We start from the raw sequence: 22,129 nt of genomic DNA on the forward strand, positions 1-22,129 counted from the left end.
TATGTGACAGAGTTACAACATGTTTATTTGATATGGCTCCCCAAAAATGCACGATCTCCATCCTCAAACATGAAACCCTTGCAAAATATAAAATATAAAATAAGGAAATATCAACCATTTGTTTGTTGTTTAAATCTGCACTCAGCAATATTCCAGCTCAATGACAGAGGCCTGTAAATAACTGAGTCTGAACCAGACAAACCAGTGGTTGATAGTATGAGCAATGAGCCAGGCACTCGTGGTGCCATGACATGCAGCCAAGTCAACAAGTCGGGGCACCCAATCCATAAAGTCATCTTGTATGACAAGCCCAGGTTGTTAGGGACCAGGTCTGACCAAGAGTCCCCAATAGGGATATAGTCCCTGGTCATCGAGCAGATCTGCCCGTGAGTACACAGCCCTGTGTTTTGATGTGAGACTCACGGTGGCCCATAAAGGACATGGAGTCTGTTTTTCAATATTTTGATATTTCACTTACTTTTATCGTAATCTTTTGCAATTTAACACAATTTGTCGTACAAATATGTGATAAATCATGCATAAAAATAACCGAAAACATGGAAAATGTACTTTCAAGTAGCTATTGAATCGCTGAAATTTGAAGCGAAAATTTCAAAAACAAATGGAAATGTCAAAAACAAAAACGAAAAGGTCAAAAATAAAAGCGATGGAAATATTATCACCTCTTGTGTCAAAAAACTAAAATGAAAATACAGAAAACTTTTTCCACTGCGGTGGAAATAGTTTTCTGTATTTTCATTTTAGTTTTTGACTTTTTTGTTTTTGACATTTTCATTTTAGTTTTTGACATTTTCGCTTCACTTTTCAGCGATTCAATATCTTCTTTATACATGATTTATCACATATTTGTATGACAACTCGTGTCAATTTGCAAAAGGTTACGAAAACAGTAAGTAAAATATCAAAATATTGAAAAACAGACTCCATGTCCCTTATGGGCCACCGTAGAGACTAGTCGGCAAGAAGCTACATAGTACAACGGCTGCAGAGATACTCTTGTGTAACAATAAACAATTAATGTTTTAAATAAACAAAACAGGAATAATCACTTGCTTTGATTACCTCAATCTCATTAATATCAGATACAGTCAAGTCCCGTTAATCAGACATTGTTGGTTGCATATGATTATGTCAGATTAACGAGTATGTTGGATAAACAAAATTGGGTAGTATCAACGTTCGTGATCGAAAATCCACCGCTAAGAATATCTAATTATAGGTCACGCCCGAACGACCTAATCGCAAACTTTAATTTCGTTTATCCGACATACTCGTTAATCCGACATAATCATATGTCATATGCAACCAACCATGTCGGATTAACAGGACTTGGCTGTATATGGCTTTTGATGTTTTGATTTCTTTAAATTTGCCAATAACATTTTTATAATGTACAAAAACTATATCTGAATAAGGCCACACATTTTTTATTTGTTGTTTCATGGGCCGCCACCCATGCTGAAATAAATTAAACATAAAAATATTTATTTTTATTATGTCACCATCTAGTAATACAGACCCTCAATAAAATTGTTACATATAAATTCCATGTCTACATCACTATCAGTGATTCATGAAGCCAGCTGCAGTAAAAACTCCGGAACAATTTTCATTTAAATAAATAATAAATTGACAAATATTTTTTTTCATTTTTTTTTTCAACCGACCTTGTGTGGGAAAGCTGGAGTAAATCCGTGAAACATAAAATTTAAAAAGTGTGGCCTTGTGTAAAAATAATATTTCATAACAATAATATATATTTGATTTGTTGAATATATAATGATAGAATCTTAATAACACACATATATATTTTCAAAGTGGTTTGTGACTACATATCAATAGACCAATGAATAAACTCAGTATGTATATCAACACAAGAACCTCTCACTGTACAGCATGGAGAGTTTGTTCAACCTGCTCAACAATAAAACTTCAAAAAGGCCATTTAATACGAGGGTATAAAAAATATATATATATATGTATATAGATGGATATAGTTTATAGGAGGACTGTATCGCATCGTTAATACGAGGCAATATATAACAGTTACTGAATTAACTTCACTTATGTCAATCTCATTAAAATCAGATCTTAGTTTTCGCTACCGCTAAACAAAGATTTGAGGACATCCCATTATGCGTGAACTTTGACCGACAAATGGTAGGACTGACAGAGAAGTCGACATTAGCCAATCAGAAGGCCGATTTCTTTTGCTTTACGGCACAAATTTCAAATTGGCGACTATGCTTCGAAACAAATTTTGACAAATTCTCGATTAAAAATTTGAAACCTTAACAAAAGAACATTCTGGAATGGCTAATAGATGGTCTAGATTGTATGGATTCAGTGGTTAAACCCGTATATCGTTCAGAATACCCTGTGTGAAAGTTTTTGAGGTTGCATGATGAGAAATCACATTCCGGCTGTCACTTTCATGATCTGGTAACCGACGCTCTGATTGGTTGGATGAAAGGTTGTTCTGAGGTGACCCCTAATGGGATGTCCTCGGATCTTTGTTTAGCGGTGGCGAGAACTAAGATCTGATTTTAATGAGATTGCACTTATGTGTTCCAATCAATACACACCATACAAAGAATTTAACCTTTAATACTAAATGATTAAGTTTATGAACGTAATGAATCTACAATGATGTCAGTCAACAACTTTTTATGAAATCAGCTGCAACTTAAACCCTTAAAGATTACAATACACCTGTTCCTTTCAAAATATTTCAACAATGTTCAAATTGTTCTTATTGTATCTGTTATTTGATTTTGTTTAAATGCAAACAAAATTTTCAAAATCTTCTAAATGATTAATAACAATTTTTCTGAAAATGTGGAATAATATTTGATCCAAATTTTGTCAAAGGCATTTCATTCACACCTAGCTTTGATTATGGTCAATAAAAAAATAATAATATGCAAACATATAGCACTATCTTAAAAATCTAATTCATTCAAAGGCGTTTTATTTGTTGTAAAGTTGATTATGGTCACAAGACAGTTCAAGAAATATATGTCCTTAAACCATGGGATCGTCTTTTGAATCTAATTCTTTCAAAGGAATTTCATCCACAGCCAGCTGCCTCTCCATGCCTGGAGCAGGTCTAGGTGGTGCGGACTTGGGACCTATTCCGCCCACAGTATGTTCTCGTCGTAACAATGGCTTCGTCTCAGTTTCCTTACCAGCATGGTCAGTTTCCTCCTCTTCAAACACAGCATCGAGACTAGGTTCCTCTCTGGGTAGATCAGGCTCCACCATCCCCATGCGTGCTGTATTACCGAGGTCGATGGTTACAGCCCTTGGATGGGCATGATCGTCTTTCTCCTTTCGTTCTTCACAGGCCTGAGCCTTGAAGTCGGACCAGGACGCCGGTCTGTCTGACACCGGGGACGATGGGGATGATGGGGATGTCGATGACTTCAGTCGTTGAAGGCGTCGGTTTCTTTCCGTCTTTTTCTGAATCTGATTGGCCATGCTTGACCGATACTCTTCTGTCAAGTTCTTGTCGTAGTTGCTGTGGAGCATCTGCAAGAGACATGTATTGTATGGATATAATATAAATTCCACAACTTTCAGAATATTGTTATTACTGTTATTCTTTTTACAATATACTGTTATGTGCTTCAAACTTCAAAGAGTGAGGGAGTGAGTTGGGTTTAACGCCGCTTTTAACAGTATTCCAGTTATATCGCGGCGTGTCAGCTTAATGTGGGAAGAAAGCCCGAAGTGATGCAGGTCTCAGACGTTTACCACTTCGGTGAAACCCACGAGCATGGGTATGGTGCTGACAAACCTAGAAACATAATCGGGGCGAACCAGGATTTGAACCCACAATCATAGGTTTCTGGCGTGCCCAAGGGACGCAACTCTCCACAGCGAATCACGGCGCCTTAGAGAACTAGGCCACCCGTGCCCCTCAAACTTCATAGAGATATCCGGTAAACTCCATAGGTAATTGTTATTTAGCGTCGCTATCTCAGTCTTTAAAAAATTGCATCTTGACCAGCCAAACCAGTGATTGATATTATGAGCAAATTCACATGCCTTTGGGATACAGAGATTTTTCCAAAATTTGATAAATGAAGGGGTGGTCCCCCTCTTTCAGTTTTGAAATGGGAGATTTCCCTTCAACCTTTTGGGGCGTGTTGAAACTCATAGCGGTGGTTTTTTTCAATTCGGTCCATCTCAAATCGAAAGGCATCAATTCCAGTCATGTGCAGATCATGTTTCTAAATATATTGCAGGAATTTCTTGGAATTCTTTTACTTTGGTTTTTGTAGTAAACATAACAGCGTGAGGATGATAGACTTGCTTATATCAAACTATTGCGATTTCACAACTAATGACAGACTACTGTGTGATTTATTTACAAGCCATTAGCTTTAACAAATAAAAATATCACACAGTGAAATTTCAAAAGCGGGTTTCATAATTTTTTGTGTGATCTCTCCTACAAAACTCATTGTAATATGCATGATCGTAATTTATTTGCGTGAATCCCTGGCAATTTCTCTGGGATATACCCAGTCAATGGACCTGACCAGCTGATCCACTTAGTTACTTCTTGCAACAAGCAGTCTTTTCAGGGATTGACTTACCTATATATAACATGCTCATGCGCAAGCTATTACTGAAAAGTGCACGTCAACAAATTTCAAGTTTTAGCTTTCCTGATGCCACACAGTGCTTTAGCTTCCCTACCTTATACAAACAGACAGTAGTGGAACGAAGAGACAGCTTAAACAGACTACAGCCTATGCCTAGGCATCCATGAGTTATCTCCCTTGGCCCCCACTCCCTCATATTCTTCTCTGTCTGCACTGGGGACAGACGTGTCCAGGAACAGAGTTCAACTTACCTTGTTAATTATCTTCAAATATCAGTCTCCCTCTTGCTTCATTCTGCTATCCTGAGGGCTTATCGTCATGCTGACTTACCACCCCCAACAGCCTCCAGTCCACCTGAGATCCGTGCCCTGTCTTCTTCGCTGACCCTCCATGCTAACATCTCCGTCCGATCCATCATGGAGGGGTGCGTCTGGTCATCTACTACTGTCTTCACCAGCCATTATCTTCGCAACATTTCAGTGGAGGACGTCGAGGGTACGCATAGCTTTGGCCCACTTGTCCTGGCCCAGCAGCTGATCAACCCCCTACGCCATTGACCGTGCCGATTATGAGGAACGTTGCTGTCTGCGGCCACACTAGCCCCGCTCATGCCTATTTCCAAGGTAGGACCATCCCTTGTGCTGTTCCTCTTGGGATGCTGGGTACTGTTATGTTGGTACCTCTTTTTGAGCCAGACACAGAATACCTTACATTTACCCTCTGTCAAGCACTGTTCTCGCTACTGTCAGACTACTATTCTGTTCCGAGAGGGCTTGACCTGCATCTTAGCCCCTTGCCTACCGTTCCGGGAGCTGCTACCTTGCTGTCGCCTGCTGGGTTTCCGGTCGTACGGTTTAGTTGTGCTTCTTCAAGTGTGCGTGGAGCTTCGCATGGTAAGCCCGCCTCCCATCAGTCGAATGAATCCTCGTGTAGCGTCAGGAAAGGTAAAACATGAGCATTTCTGATTAAATGCAATGTTTTTATACTTACCTGACGCTACACCTATAAGCCCACCCGGACTCCATCCTCCTCCTCTGCCTTACCGTTGGCGCCACTGTGTACTCTACGTCTGATGTCATCCAGTGAAGAAGATGAGGAGTGGGGGCCAAGGGGGATAACTCATGGATGCTGAAGCACGGGCTGTAGTCTGTTTAAACTGTCTCTTTGCCCGGGTCCTACTCAGAAAGCACCTGACCTGAGTACCCGAGTACCCGAGTACCGGAGTACCCGAGTACCCGAGTTACCTGTCTCAGTCCTATCTGGTGCAGCTATGTTTTCATGTCAACATGTACATAGATGTTAAATCAAGTTCCTTAACTTGAGCCATGCTTGTGCATATTTGGACCATGGAACAATGCAGAAATACATCAAAAAGAACTTTGAGGTTAAACAGCCCAAAAAATGCCAATCTCATTAAAATCAGATCTTAGTTCTCGCTATCGCTAAACAAAGATCTGAGGACATCCCAATAAGGGTCACATCAGAGCGACCTTTCATCCGACCAATCAGAGCGTCGCTTACCAGATCATGAAAGTGACAGTCGGAAAGTGTTTTCTCATCATGCAACCTCGAAAACGTTAACACGGGGTATTCAGAACAACAGTTACGGCCCGGATGACTGATTCCGTCAAAATTATCGTTTATCTCTCACTTCCCTGGGTCAAACATTTGAATGGAGGAGGCGTTGCACAGTGCATGGGAAGTACTGTCATACAATTTAAACCATATATTAGACATCGCAGAATGTTTGTTTGTTTAGTTTTCAAAATTTTAATTGAGAACTGTGCTAACATAAATTTCAAGCGTATTCTGAAATGGAAGTCGCCAGACTGAAACGAGTACCATAAAGCTCGAGAAAGCTGCTTTCTAATTGGCTGATGTCAGTCATTTCAGTGGTTGGTCAAAGTTCGTTCTGACGTGACCCGTAATGGGATGTCCTCAGATATTTGTTTAGCTATAGCGAGAACAAATGCAAAAGTGAGCGTGGCTCACTAATACAGCCGACCCGCCTAGTGTGTCAGTAGTTACAAATTAAATAGTTAGGATAGGGTTAGCCTTGGTTTTCGGACGGATGTTAGGGTTTGAAAAATTCATAAAAAAATGGAAAATTAATAAACACAATGTTTTTCTTTTGACTGCACCCCTCCATATGACACAGATTATATGTACTTAGTTTGAGATGAATCCCCTGAATAGTTTAAGAGAAATCGCGCAGATAAAGGACGGACGGACGGACAGACGGACGGAATCTTGGTATAACTATATACCCCCGACATTTAGTCGGGGTATAATTAAGATCTGATTTTAATGAGATTGAGAAAATGCCTACCATCCTGCTGGTATGATGAGACAGAAGGAGGTGACGGAGACTCTTCGCATCAAAATCTTTGTCTTTGGATTTATGTCTTCTTCGCACTGCAGGCTCTGAAATATACATGCAGTAATACAGTTTACATCGCACTGATAACAAACTACTGGGAGGAAGAAGAATACTGATGTAGATTCAGCTTATATTGTGGGACAATACCCATTATTTGTCTGCTGTATGGCCCCATCAGGGCATCTTTCCACGCAGGATATATAATCAAGTCTGGACCAGACAATCCAGTGATTGACATCATGAGCATCAATCTATGCAAATGGGATACGATGACATGCATCAACAAAGTCAGCGAGCCTGACCACCTGATCCTGTTAGTCCCGTCTTACAACAAGCATAGTCGCCTTTTCCCCACATACGGTAGGAACAAATGTGTGAAGCCTATTTCTGGTTTCCCCACCGTGATATTGCTGGAATATTGCTAAAAGCGGCATAAAACCTCACTCACTCAATCAGCTAGAGATCAAGGGAATTATACCAAATAAATACAAATCTACATATTCCTAAAAAGAAAGGTGGGCCTAATATAATTTTTCTGGTTATTGTCAATTTTTGAATAACCAACTTGGTTTGCTAGCATACATCACAGACTTGACTACATGAGAGGACCACAGGGGATACAAGTGGTGGTCATCAGGTCGTGGTCATCAGGTCAAACAGCCCTACCTGGCTCTATTTCTACAGGCATCTGGTTGGCGTCGTCATCCTCTTCCCCAATGACAGGCTTCTGTCCAATACCTGGCAGGTACATGCTGGTGTCAATGTGTGGGCTGAAATACACAGCACATACACAGATCTCGTCGCACACAGCACATACAGACGTCACACAAACATCTCATTATAGTAAACGACCATTTACGAACTCAAAGTGACCACTAATTTTAGTTCGTAATAACCATAGTTCATTATAAGCATATCTACAGCATATATGCAACAAATGCCCCGAACTAAAAAATAAGTTTGTTATATTTGTCAGTTTGTTAAAAGCGTGTTCGTTATCAATTTAGTTTACTGTATATGCATTTTATGTCATGCATCATATAACCAGTACTCGTCTTATCACACACCCATCTTACCAGTGCTCGTCTTATCACATACCCATCTTACCAGTACTCGTCTTATCATATACTCATCTTACTAGTACTCGTCTTATCACACACCCATCTTACCAGTACTCGTCTTATCATATACTCATCTTACTAGTACTCGTCTTATCACACACCCATCTTACCAGTACTTGTCTTATCACACACCAATCTTACTAGTACTCTTCTTAGCACACACCTATCTTACCAGTACTTGTCTTATCAAACACCTATCTTACCAGTACTCATCTTATCACACACCCATCTTACCAGTACTCGTCTTATCACACACCTATCTTACCAGTACTCGTCTTATCACATACTCATCTTACCAGTACTCGTCTTATCACACACCCATCTTACAAGCACTTGTCTTATCACACACCAATCTTACTAGTACTCTTCTTAGCACACACCTATCTTACCAGTACTTGTCTTATCACACACCTATCTTACCAGTACTCGTCTTATCACATACTCATCTTACCAGTACTCGTCTTATCACACACCTATCTTACCAGTACTCGTCTTAGCACATACTCATCTTACCAGTACTTGTCTTATCACACACCTATCTTACGAGTACTCATCTTATCACATACTCATCTTACCAGTACTCGTCTTATCACATACTCATCTTACCAGTACTCCTCTTATCACATACCCATCTTACTAGTACTCGTCTTATCACATACCCATCTTACCAGTACTCGTCTTATCACATACCCATCTTACTAGTACTCGTCTTATCACATACCCATCTTACTAGTACTCGTCTTATCACATACCTATCTTACCAGTACTTGTCTTATCACATACTCATCTTACCAGTACTCCTCTTATCACATACCCATCTTACTAGTACTCGTCTTATCACATACCCATCTTACTAGTACTCGTCTTATCACATACCCATCTTACTAGTACTCCTCTTATCACATACCCATCTTACTAGCACTCGTCTTATCACATACCCATCTTACTAGTACTCGTCTAATCACATACCCATCTTACTAGTACTCGTCTTATCACATACCCATCTTACTAGCACTCGTCTTATCACATACTCATCTTACCAGTACCTGTCTTATCACATACTCATCTTACTAGTACTCGTCTTATCACACACCCATCTTACCAGTACTCGTCTTATCACATACCCATCTTACCAGTACTCGTCTTATCACACACCCATCTTACCAGTACTCGTCTTATCACACACCCATCTTACTAGTACTCGTCTTATCACATACCCATCTTACTAGTACTCGTCTTATCACATACTCATCTTACTAGTACTCGTCTTATCACACACCCATCTTACCAGTACTCGTCTTATCACATACCCATCTTACCAGTACTCGTCTTATCACACACCAATCTTACCAGTACTCGTCTTATCACACAACCATCTTACTAGTACTCGTCTTATCACATACCCATCTTACTAGTACTCGTCTTATCACATACCTATCTTACCAGTACTTGTCTTATCACATACTCATCTTACCAGTACTCCTCTTATCACATACCCATCTTACTAGTACTCGTCTTATCACATACCCATCTTACTAGTACTCGTCTTATCACATACCCATCTTACTAGTACTCCTCTTATCACATACCCATCTTACTAGCACTCGTCTTATCACATACCCATCTTACTAGTACTCGTCTAATCACATACCCATCTTACTAGTACTCGTCTTATCACATACCCATCTTACTAGCACTCGTCTTATCACATACCCATCTTACTAGTACTCCTCTTATCACATACCCATCTTACTAGCACTCATCTTATCACATACCCATCTTACTAGTACTCGTCTAATCACATACCCATCTTACTAGTACTCCTCTTATCACATACCCATCTTACTAGTACTCGTCTTATCACATACCCATCTTACTAGTACTCGTCTTATCACATACCCATCTTACCAGTACTCGTCTTATCACATACCCATCTTACTAGTACTCGTCTTATCACATACTCATCTTACCAGTACCTGTCTTATCACATACTCATCTTACTAGTACTCGTCTTATCACACACCCATCTTACCAGTACTCGTCTTATCACATACCCATCTTACCAGTACTCGTCTTATCACACACCCATCTTACCAGTACTCGTCTTATCACACACCCATCTTACTAGTACTCGTCTTATCACATACCCATCTTACTAGTACTCGTCTTATCACATACTCATCTTACTAGTACTCGTCTTATCACACACCCATCTTACCAGTACTCGTCTTATCACATACCCATCTTACCAGTACTCGTCTTATCACACACCAATCTTACCAGTACTCGTCTTATCACACAACCATCTTACTAGTACTCGTCTTATCACATACCCATCTTACTAGCACTCGTCTTATCACATACCCATCTTACCAGTACTTGTCTTATCACATACCCATCTTACCAGTACTCGTATTATCACACACCTATCTTACTAGTACTCGTCTTATCACATACCCATCTTACCAATATGGGTGTCACAACTCCCATACTTCAACATTTGTTGCTCTAAAATTAGTTTTAGGAAGCAAAGTGGTCTTACGATAACGAGATTTAAAGCAGCTATACTTTAAGTTAGATACAGGTCTGTTTCAATGATCGTATTATCACTGAACATACAGCTGACAACCACAGAACAGACAGTTGTAGTGTTTGTTGATTAGGACTCAGCATCAATCTTGTTTTGACAGTTTTTCCTATCAAATTCAAGATTATATCTGATGATATTTGGGTACATTGAGGCAGCAATAAGGAAAAGTTGCTCACATATTTGCCTCCCCTGGCACAGACTTGACACCACACATCCTCAAATACTTGAAATGTTCTCTGAAATGAAAACATAACAAATCCATTTTCACATTCTGTTTAACTTATCATTCAGTGTCATTAAAATCTGATCTTAGCTGTTATTGCCATTGTAAACAAAGACCTGTGGACATCCCATTACGGGTCATGTTAATTGCCTTTCATCCAACCAATCAGAGCGTTGCTTACCAGATGAGGAAAGTGACAGTCGGAGCGTGTTTTCTGATCATGCATCCTTGAATAGGGTATTCAGGGTTATTACAGTTATGGGCTGTACGACTGAATCCTTTAAAATCATCATTCTTTTCTCGCTTTAATGGGATAAACATTTGAGGTGAGGTGAAATGGGGTTTAACGTTGCGTCCAGGATAATTGCAATTATATAGCAGCGTGCATGCATGTGTGTGTGTGTGCCTGCCTGTACTTGTCTGGACTGATGCTGATTAATAGTGCTATCTCACTGAGATACCATGCCGCAGTTTAACTTAAAACACCTCACTAAAACACAGTTTACGGAGTCTGAGCCGACCAGTCCTTGTTTTAGCCCCTTAATGCCGAGTGCCAGACAGGGTAACAACAAGTACCATCTTTTAACCTCATTGGTATAACACGGCCAGGATCAAACCCCTGACCTTCTGCTTTCCAGGAGGATGCTCTACCACTAGACACAAAGGCGGACGATAAACATTTGAAAGGAAGAGACTTTGCACAGCTCGTGGGAAATACTGCCATACAATCAGATAAATCTGGGCCATCTATTGGACATTCCAGAATATATAGACGTCAATCGGGATGTCACGATTCACCAGTATATCAATGCATCGACATTATTGTCCCAGGATACAATACGTGATACTGTTCCGATTCATTTTTTAATCCTGTATCGTTTTACACATAGAACTTAAAAATACAACAGGAAACGAATGACTTTGTTGGCAAAATGGAACCAACCTACATTTTAATAAACAATGTTATCATTATTAATTTATGCTATATCTACATTTTACATAGTCCATAGTTTTAAGACTTAAATTCTGGTTTAGTAGTGGGAGTTGACCGTCAGTTTTTATCTGATATAAAGTATTGATTGATGCATCGAGTCCAGAATGTAGAAAATGTTGGATTACAGAGTGTCCAGTATAGAGAGAGCACCTACTTTAAGACAATCTTGTTGTAGAAAGCCTTCAGCTCAGAATCACTCCTCTGGGGCTCAATCTGCAGACATGGCCGGATGTAACGACTATCAAAATTTTCTAGCTTTTCCTGAAAAGTAAAAACAGTCATATGGTGATGAGTTCCAGCTAGGCTGCTCACAGAACTTCCGAAGACAAGTGAGTTAACTGACTATAAAAGTCCAGTTTCCACCATTGCCAAACTAGGTTGGAATTATGGAATTATTTTTTGGCTGGCCTAACGAGTCTTTGCATGGTGTAATGAAATCAATATCCGGTTTCTAAACTTCTGCGCAGATTTCGGTCGATTGCAGGCTTTGCAAAGCATGTGTATAGTTAACTTTGTGTCAACAGGTATTTTCCAAATCTTTTCATGTTTTTAATCAAGGTGTTCAAGCGATTTGATGCACTTCACCTGTTTTATTACAATATAGATCCTGACTATCGTTCAGATCGTCTTGACTGGGGGCCGCCATTTTGTTTGAAGCAAATGAAAGTGATTTGAGAGGTGGAATCTGATTGGTCAATGGGAGGGACATAGAAGGGACATGATTCATAATAGCCACTGGTGGTGCTATGATAATTGAACCCAGATATTCCAGCCTAGTTTGGCAAGGGTGGAAACTGGGCTTCTACAGTCAGGTACTCCCTTGTCTCAGGAAGATGGCTCACAGGTGCTGCTTAGACAATGTTCATGATGCAGTCTACATGGAAGAGTCCTTTCCTGGGCTTGTGTTTTGGTAAACCTACACTAATCCCTGGATCCATTCCCGTGGTTTATCACGATCTCAAATTACCCGCCCTTGATTCTCATTATACCAACCCGCCAAATGTCTAGATAAGGGAAAATGTAATGGGTGAGGCAGGACCACCGCCAGTTTTAATGGACATGAAGACATCCTTTCCACCAAAAAGATTTTGAAGGCTTTCTTTGAGTTTCAGACAGTTTTTCAATGTTGAATTTCTTGCAAACTCTAAGGTAATCGATGGGACAGACAGGCCGCCATGTTGTTGATATTGCCAATTGAGGCCCTGTGGCAAGCACTCTGATTGGTCGGTTACACTGAGTTGCTACTGAAAATTGGCTGATGAAAATCAAGGGCAGATAATTTGAGATCGTGACAACCACGGGATTGGCCCATGTGTTAGTGTACGTGTACCGAAATGTGAGCCTTGGGGATATACAGAGGAAGGAAACAGGTGTATGTTCTGCTCGTAGCAGAAATCTTGGAGACTGGATGCAGATTGATTTTGAGGAAGATTGTTCCAAGGCACAGATGATGCACCCTGGAAAAAGTGATGGCCATATTTTGTTCTTGTTATGAGTCTGATGTCCTTTGATGTAAGTGTGTGGGATGGAATGTGACTGCTGAGGAGTGGTGACAGATATAGTGAGTGAGTGAGTGAGTGAGTTGGGTTTGACGCCGCTTTTAACAGTATTACAGTTATATAGCGGCGTGTCAGCTTAAGGTGGGAGGAAAGCCCGAAGTGATGCCAACGAGCACGGGTATGGTGCCTAGAAACATTATCAGGGTGAACCAGGATTCAAACCCACAATCATAGGTTTGTAGAGTGCCCAAGGATATAACTCTACACAGCGAATAGCGGCGCCTTAGACGACTGGGCCACCTGTGCTACCGGTGGCAGACTTGATGCAGTGGAGTCCACCTTCAGACACTTGCTCTTAAGATAAAATATTTTGTTTGAGTACATGAATTGTTGGACCAGCTGAAACAGAAGCAAAGAAGCAAGAAACAAATGACTTTTTCTTTGTTTTTACCTTGAAAGAGTATTTTCCATTAAATCCAATGATATCTTCCATCCCTGCCATCAGGTGATCAATGATCTGGAACAACAATGGAGGACATGTGTGAAGCAGGGTCAAGGTCATCTGCCACACCTCACAGCCTTCCGAAGAAAAAACCAAAAGTGTTTCCAAAAATGGGTATGCTATTTGTCTATTTTGCAAACTAAAATAACGACTAGCAGAAATAAGAGAAGATTTTGCATACTAAACCCACTTGCTGTGTTGAGAATGAGCTGAGAAGGGTTTGGAAAATGACAACAGAGCAGACGACAGTAAACTATGGTTATAACAAACTCAAAGGGACCACTAATTTTAGTTCGTGAATACAGTGTCAACCTGTACTCGAACAAGTGATTTGTACTCATATTTCTGCTAGTTCATATCTGATTGTTGCGCAAGAGAGACAAATGGTATATATCCATTTCTGTTTTGTTGAACACGTTTCGTTTTTCTTCGGTGGCCTGAAGCTGATCCAAGACAGCATCAAAGACGGATTGCATTAAGATTGACCTGGATTCTTTGAGAGTACAATGAAGGGGAATGATACGGGGATGAGTTTCAGTCTTGTATCATGATACATACCTGTCAATAAACATAATATATCGTCGGATCATAGGTTTTCGGACATCATACGTTTTTTTAAACATCAAATGTTTATCACGATTACTCTCGCTTATTAAGAAGACTTGTTAATTTGATTGCTGAAAGAAAAACTAAGACTGTGTCTTAAGTGAGTGAGTGAGTTGGGTTTAATGCCGCTTTTAACAGTATTCCAGTTATATCACGGCGTGTCAGCTTAATGTGGGAGGAAAGCCCGAAGTGATACAGGTCTCAGACGTATACCACTTCGGTGCTGACAAACCTAGAAACATAATTGGGGCGAACTGGGATTCGAACCCACAATCATAGGTTTCTTGCGTGCCCAAGTGACGCAACTCTGCACAGCGAATCTCGGCGCCTAAGACGACGGGGCCACCCATGCCCCCTGTGTCTTAAGTGTCTGAAAACCCATAACAAGTGAAAATATGATTTTTACCAAAATTACCATGGCAGTATACATACAATGTTTCATGATGGCATACCGATATTTGACAATGTCCTCTACTACTGCTGCCTATTGCAAATAACGGATGAAAAAATGTCTTGAAGGAGAATGTAGAAATTTGATGATTTTGTAGAAAGTTCCTGCAAAAAGATTGTTCTACAAAAAGAAGGCCCCGTAAAAACTTCCAGACCCTATCTTCCTGGAGTCTCTGGTGTTGGAGTTGTGGATCTTACGTACATGGTTGCTGAGCTCCCGGTACATGCTGAGCTGCTTCTGCGGGGCAAGCTTGACCTTGAACACTTCCACCAGAGGCTTCATGGTGATACCCTGTGACAACACAGCAGGATCAGGATGTTAAATATAGGACATGTACGTACACAAAGAAAATTGAACTGGACATAGACAAGCACAGAAGGGAGAAGAAGGAGGAGGAGAAAAGAAGTAGAAGGATGAGAGGGAGAAGGAGAAAGAAGAAGGAGGAGGAGGCAAGGAAGGAGGAGGAAAAGGAGAAGAGGAAAGAGAAGAGAAAGTGGAGAAGGAGAAGTAGAGTGAGTGAGTGAGTGAGTATGGTTTTACGCCACTTTTAGCAATATTCGAGCAATATCACGGCGGGGGACACCAGAAATGGGCTTCACACATTGTACCCATGTCGGGAATCGAACCCGAGTCTTCGGCGTAACGAGCGAACGCTTTAACCACTAGGCTACCCGACCGCCCCAGGAGAAGAAGAGGGTTTGTGGAGGAGAATACATGAAGAAACACATGCAGAGGAAGAGGATCACATCTTGTATGCAGTAGCAGTTATATTAAGCAGTGACCTTGGTCAATAGCACTTTAAATACTACATCTGCATGTTTTTTCTGTCATTTTGTGCTGGTAATGTACGTATGTTGCATGTACTGCTAAATATAGTCGCTCGCAGTCACCTGCCAATCCTCAGTCAGATTGTAGCCACGGGATCAAAACTCTATGGTGATGTTATCACTAACAGCTTGGATATTTCTTGAAAAGTGAACTTTGCAATTTTTGTCATTACTGTAAGTAATACTCCTTATAGCCGGAATGGCTTGTCTTCACTTAACAAGTATTAGCACACATGCAGCTATCTCCGTTAATTGATCATCACAATATTTCATAATTCTATTTCAAGTGGTGAGGATTATATGGGACTGATCGTTTGATATTCTTGGGGGGGGGGGGGGGGAGCCTAGGATTTTGCATTGATTAGATATTTTTCAGCTACAAAACCAGTTTTTTATTAACAACTATGAGCCTGATTTATTAAAAAGAAAAACACCATGCAACAATGTCATTTTTGTGGCAGGCAATTCCTATTTTCCCAACAGTCTGAAGCATGATAATTCTTTTCAAGATGTTTCGCGTACAATCTTTTTGAGGGGGGCGAATACTGGCCTCTGAACAGGTGTGGATAAATAAATACCTGCAGCATGGAATCAAACGGAATCAAAGCTGTAACTAAGTCCTTGATCTACAAGAATTTGAAGTCTGTTACCTGAACAAACACAGTAAACATGATGACAATTAGCGTGGTTGTGACGAACATATTCTTCATGTTAGGAGGCAGAGAGTCTTCATCCAGCAGCATCACCAGGGAGAAGCACACGGCCCCCCGCAGTCCTCCATAGGCCTGCAAGCAAGGTCAAGGTCATCACTAGCAGCCATTAAAACCATTTCCCAAGGTCCAAAACACACAATATTGCACCAGTCCTTTTGAAGTTATGACCATAACAGAGATAGCAATCTCATTAAAATCAGATCTTAGTAGCGAGAACTAAGATCTGATTTTAATGAGATTGCAGAGAAAGTAGCAAAAGTTTTGCTTTTTACCATGTCATTACAATTTTGATACATGCACAGGCTTCCATTACCATGATTACGGTATAAGATTGGGCAGGACAGTTTCAGGGACACCAGCTGTATTTTGCAGATCTTCATTGTACTTATTATGCAACGTCTTTAACTTATTTGTGATTTTTTGCTTGTTGAGCAATTTGGAAGTTCTTTGTTTCCTGATAGTGAAATTTGACTTAAATGTGGGATGTTTTCTTCACTATTTTCTATAGTTGTACAACATGAGGCACATCTTGGTGTAACAAAACATAGCTTACAATTTGTTATTTGAACCAATCATTTATTTCATACATATTTCCTGGAAGGAAAGGCTAAACAACAAGGAAATGTTTCTAGGTAATAGGTGCGTCACTTTAAATCCATTGCATCAGTTATTATTGTCATGAAATAAAATATTTTTCAAATTTCCATGTCATATAAGGCATACTCTGTTATCCACGACATACTTGACAACTGACATCGTATTACTTTTATTGTTCTGTACTGTTTGTCTGAGTACTACTTCAGTGTCATCGATATATACTGTTTTCCTCAGTACTACTTCAGTTTCATCGATATGCTGTTTGTCTGAGTACTACTTCAGTTTCATCGATATACTGTTTGTCTGAGTACTACTTCAGTGTCATTGATAAACTGTTTGTCTGAGTACTACTTCAGTTTCATTGATATACTGTTTGTCTGAGTACTACTTCAGTGTCATCGATATACTGTTTGTCCGAGTACTACTTCAGTGTCATCAACATACTCACTATCATGAACTGCTCATCATAGCCAATCTTCCTCACTCGGAACTTGTCCAGCTTGTTGATCAGGAAAGACAAGAAGAAGGTGACTGAAACAACAAAACCACACATACATGCTACAATTTTCCTTAAGGATATACATTTGTTTTGTTTAAAGTCTGCAATAAGTTGTTGGCAATCTCCCTTGAGCACAATGCATTAGTCAGCATGTAACCTCTAACATAACAAAACCTCAGCCAGATCTTACCACACACATGCATGCTAGGGAACTGTGCCAACATCAAAGGGATGCCCGGGGTGGTCGGGTAGCCTAGTGGTTAGAGTGTTCGATCGCCACGCCGAAGACCCGGGTTCGATTCCCGACATGGGTACAATGTGTGAAGCCCATTTCTGGTGTCCCCTGCCGTGATATTGCTGGAATATTGCTAAAAGCGGCATAAAACCATACTCACTCACTCAAAAGGATGTCCAGTACCAAATAATTTCTGTAGGCATGATTAGCATGGTAAGAATTGTCCATATGAGCATCATATGAGTCATATGTATTAGGGCTTGGACGGGTAACTCGGGTGGGTACTGAGTAGGACCCAGGTACCCACAGGACTACCCGGACCCGTGGTTAGTCACGTGATTATATTGATTAATGGTAAAAATTATCTAGGACTCTATTTTTACACTATAAGTGATAAATGTTCCGACTATGCACACATTCCTTCTGACTTTATATGATAAAGCATCAGTCAACATCAGTGTATGCATGACCAGATCGGATTATACGTGTACCTAAATTTATTTTGACAGGAGTATGGTCAAACAATTCCCAATTGGACATCTCTTGAGACAAACAGTGGGTACCCGGGTAGGGTCGGGTAATAGGGGGCAGGATACCCGGGTAGTAAATTTGGACTCGTCGCAGCCCTAATATGTATGCATAACCTGGCTGATGGTGCGATATCTTCCCTGATGGCCTGGCTGATTGTTCATGCTATTAAACATTAGTAGTTTACCGGACACCAGCCGATACATTTGAACACTGCTGATTTGTCAGAAAACAAAATTCATTTGTTTTGTTTGTTTGTTGTTTAACGCCCCACTCAGCAATATTCCAGCTACATGACAGCGGTCTGTAAATAATCAAGCCTGGACCAGACAATCCGGTGATTGACATCATGAGCTTCGATCTACACAACTGAGTGAGTGAGTTGGGTTTAACCCCGCTTTTAACAGTATTCCAGTTATATCACGGCATGTCAGCTTAATGTGGGAGGAAAGCACAAAGTGATGCAGGTCTCAGACGTTTACCACTTCGGTGAAACCCGTGAGCACGGGTATGGTGCTGACAAACCTAGAAACATAATCGGGGCGAACCGGGATTCGAACCCACAATCATAGGTTTCTGGCGTGCCCAAGGGATCTATGCAATTGGGATACGATGACATGATCAACCAAGTCAGCGAGCCTTACCGCCCGATCCTGTTAGTCGTCTCTTACGACTAGCATGGGTTGGTGAAGACCTATTCTAACCTGGATGTTCACGGTTGGACAAGAGTGACTTACTGATGAACCTGTAGACGAAGCAGAAGAGGATGGTCCACAGCACGAAGCCTGTGTGCCAGTAGTGTTCTCTTATCAAGGCCAGGCCCAGGAACAGGAAGATCACAATCTCCATGGTGGTGCTGCCACAGGACCAGATAAGGTCAAGGTCAATACATGCAACCGCAACACTCACTGTTTGGGACGGAAAGGGTGGGTGCCATGTTCTTATGTTATGAAGGATTTATCTAGAATTCCAAACGAAGTGCCCTTGGCAGACAGATTCGTTATTTTGTTCAAGTTCTTATTTTCCTAAATTCACAGGTATTTTAACATTGACTCGTAACATTGGATTCAATGCAATAATGTTAAGCTAATCCTTAAAGCATCTTCCTCTGTACGGATCATGTTATCAGTAAAAGACCAAAGCGATGACATAAATTATATCACTTACAGCATGACTTGGGAAATGTTTAATTCCAATATGGGAACGTTTATTGACATTTGCTGCAGACTTGGGGCCAAAAACTGGCTCCTAGACAAAACCTTCAGTACACATGCTAATGTAAAGTTGGAACAATGGGCTTTTGATTTTAACATGCCCTCCTCCCCTCCAAAAAATAATAAAAAATATATTTAAAAATAACCCCCAAAAAATAAAACAAAACGAATCTCAGAATATGAATGAAATGAATTTGAAACTGAGGACTTTTTTCAGGCCTAATGCTCTAAAATATCACAAGAACACAAGAAATACAAGCTAGGTAATTCAGTCTGCTGATTTTGTATTGGTATTATTCCAGCCACAACAAAGGCTGAGTATCAAATGAGCACCTTATATCATCTGTGTCATTACATGCATTTTTTACAATTAGTAAAAGCAATTAATTTATGACTTTCACCTGATGACCTTGGTGAAGTATTTGACAGTGGTCTTGGACTTGTCGCTGATGTTGTGGAAGGCATACTGGACCTGGACGAGGCCACAGCCGATGATGCTAATGATACCGGAGAACTCGAACAGCTCTGCCAGGAGGAAGCCGAGGTATGCCATGCTGTAGATCACCATAGGCTGCACAACTGCAATACAAATAGCCCATAAATAGGAGGAAGTCGTTACACTTATTTGGAGGAACACAACCAAGATTTGAAATATTGAACTACACTAAATAACAAAATGATTTTTATTAATTTACCAATTTATTTCTTTACATCTTGGTTCATGGAATCCTTTCAGAAAACCATCGGTGGTTTAAAATAAAAATGGGGGGGGGGGGGGGGGGGGAGGGGGGAGGAATACATGAAGTGGCAAAGTAAGCACTTACATGCTTGGAAGTTTCATAGGCGATCAGGTATACAAAAAATATATAAATTACAACACACTATACAGAGAGAAAACAAATTACAACACTATATAGCTGGTTTTTATTTAAACACACCAGGGAAGAAGAAAAACAGTACCTCAGATCTTATAAAATTAATATCAACAAGAGGGACTGCTTCCAGTCTCAACTCATGTAAGAGTTTCTTACAGATTGTGTTAAGGCAGGACGTAATCAAACAAGTCTCTGTGTGACAGACACCATGTACTGACAGGGACAGGCCTCGGAGCCAGGTGGAGACCGATCACTACTGCATGAGACCAAGTGGCCCTTCAAAGTTAGACTGTGAGATTTGAAGATTTACATGCGAGGTTTACATGAATTGACCAATCAGCTGTCCAACCCTTTACATCTTAATAAACGTTGAGTTATGTTTATTTATGTGATGTGTTAAAGGACAATTATAACATATAAATAGCTATATATATACGTTGACATTCTTGCCAATTTAAGAACGGAAACATCGTACCACATCCCGTTTTTTTGCATACAAAAAGAAAATGACAGCATGCGAGAAATATATCAGTATATGGATTCTGATGAAACCAGACAGAGGTAAAATTATTTACGAGATCATGTACTACATAGTTCAGTAGGAGCTGGGGAGTATTAGCAATTTAATGACAGAAAGGGTTCTCAGCAGTATATGCATGTACATTACCTTTAACGTGTACGGTGAACTTGGTGATGACAGCAGTCATGACACCTGCCAACACCCCCAGAAACAGGCCGCCAAAACACACCACAAAGAACTTGACAATACCGAGTACAATCTGAAACAGTCATCACCTCATGAGATATTCTGCTGCAAACACCGTGACTCTCCCTGCTTCCCTCTGACCCCAGAATAGATGCCCCTAAATGTGCAGCAGTTCACATCAAAATTTGGCTTATGCAGGAGAGTTCTTAACACTTGAGACCTGCCTTGTGGGAAAGTTTAGTTCTGGAGGTAGTAAACATAGGAAGATATTCCAGGGAATGTGAGTGAACAGTATTTGCAGAAATATCCTTACAACAAACGCAATATTTGTGAGGTTTTACTTTCCAGTCGGGTTAAATCTCATAAACAGGGACGTTGTAATGTCCCTGGGATTTTATATAATATCCCAGGGATTTTATATAATGTCCTGGGTATTTTATTAATGTAACTTCCGTTCAGATTGTAACATGTAATGAAATGTAAAATCAAATGACAAATGTTTTCTTTATATTCCCGAGGATCGAACTCGCAACCTTCATATCTGTAGCCCAGTGAGTGTACCACGAGGCTACAGAGGTGTTGATAAGCCTCACTGGTTTTTAGAATGTCCTTTTCAAGATCCGTACGCGAGCAACAGATATTTTACGCGCGTCTCCTAAGGTTCATGGAAAGTATGTTCGAAACATAAAAATGTTGATAAATGTTGTTTTAAGTTTCTTTTTTCGGTTTATAAGCATGGAAAAACACTTTCCCTCAGTTTTGGTAGACAGAGAATCCCCTGGGGGTCAGGAAAAACCACGGAGGCTTCGCCCCTTTGGTTTTTCCCTCTCCCCAGGGCATGCTCTGTCTACCAAAACCTTGTGAGCATGTTTTCTCCAATACATCAGTCCCTGCAGAGGGGTTAATATCAAACACCTAACAATCGGGGCAATACA

General features: G+C 40.4%; 1 protein-coding gene across 1 annotated transcript in view; it reads right to left on the reverse strand.

The window, feature by feature from the left end:
• Positions 1-2,132: 2,132 nt before the first annotated feature.
• LOC139448632 (probable Na(+)/H(+) antiporter nhx-3) overlaps positions 2,133-22,129 on the reverse strand; it is a 57,001-nt gene continuing 37,004 nt past the window's right edge. Inside the window, exons 11-22 of the mRNA XM_071230198.1 lie at positions 21,156-21,267; positions 20,015-20,192; positions 19,137-19,255; positions 17,586-17,668; positions 16,478-16,612; positions 15,202-15,291; positions 13,893-13,958; positions 12,097-12,203; positions 10,902-10,961; positions 7,681-7,784; positions 6,964-7,058; positions 2,133-3,552 (exon numbers count right to left, since the gene is read on the reverse strand). Coding sequence (XP_071086299.1) covers positions 3,046-3,552; positions 6,964-7,058; positions 7,681-7,784; positions 10,902-10,961; positions 12,097-12,203; positions 13,893-13,958; positions 15,202-15,291; positions 16,478-16,612; positions 17,586-17,668; positions 19,137-19,255; positions 20,015-20,192; positions 21,156-21,267 — 1,656 coding nt within the window. The 3' untranslated portion in view covers positions 2,133-3,045. The remainder of the gene's footprint in view (positions 3,553-6,963; positions 7,059-7,680; positions 7,785-10,901; positions 10,962-12,096; positions 12,204-13,892; positions 13,959-15,201; positions 15,292-16,477; positions 16,613-17,585; positions 17,669-19,136; positions 19,256-20,014; positions 20,193-21,155; positions 21,268-22,129) is intronic.

This window comes from Haliotis cracherodii, unplaced genomic scaffold, assembly GCF_022045235.1.
Source record: "Haliotis cracherodii isolate W230 unplaced genomic scaffold, xgHalCrac1.p SCAF_7, whole genome shotgun sequence".
Taxonomy (NCBI): Eukaryota; Metazoa; Mollusca; class Gastropoda; order Lepetellida; family Haliotidae; genus Haliotis; species Haliotis cracherodii.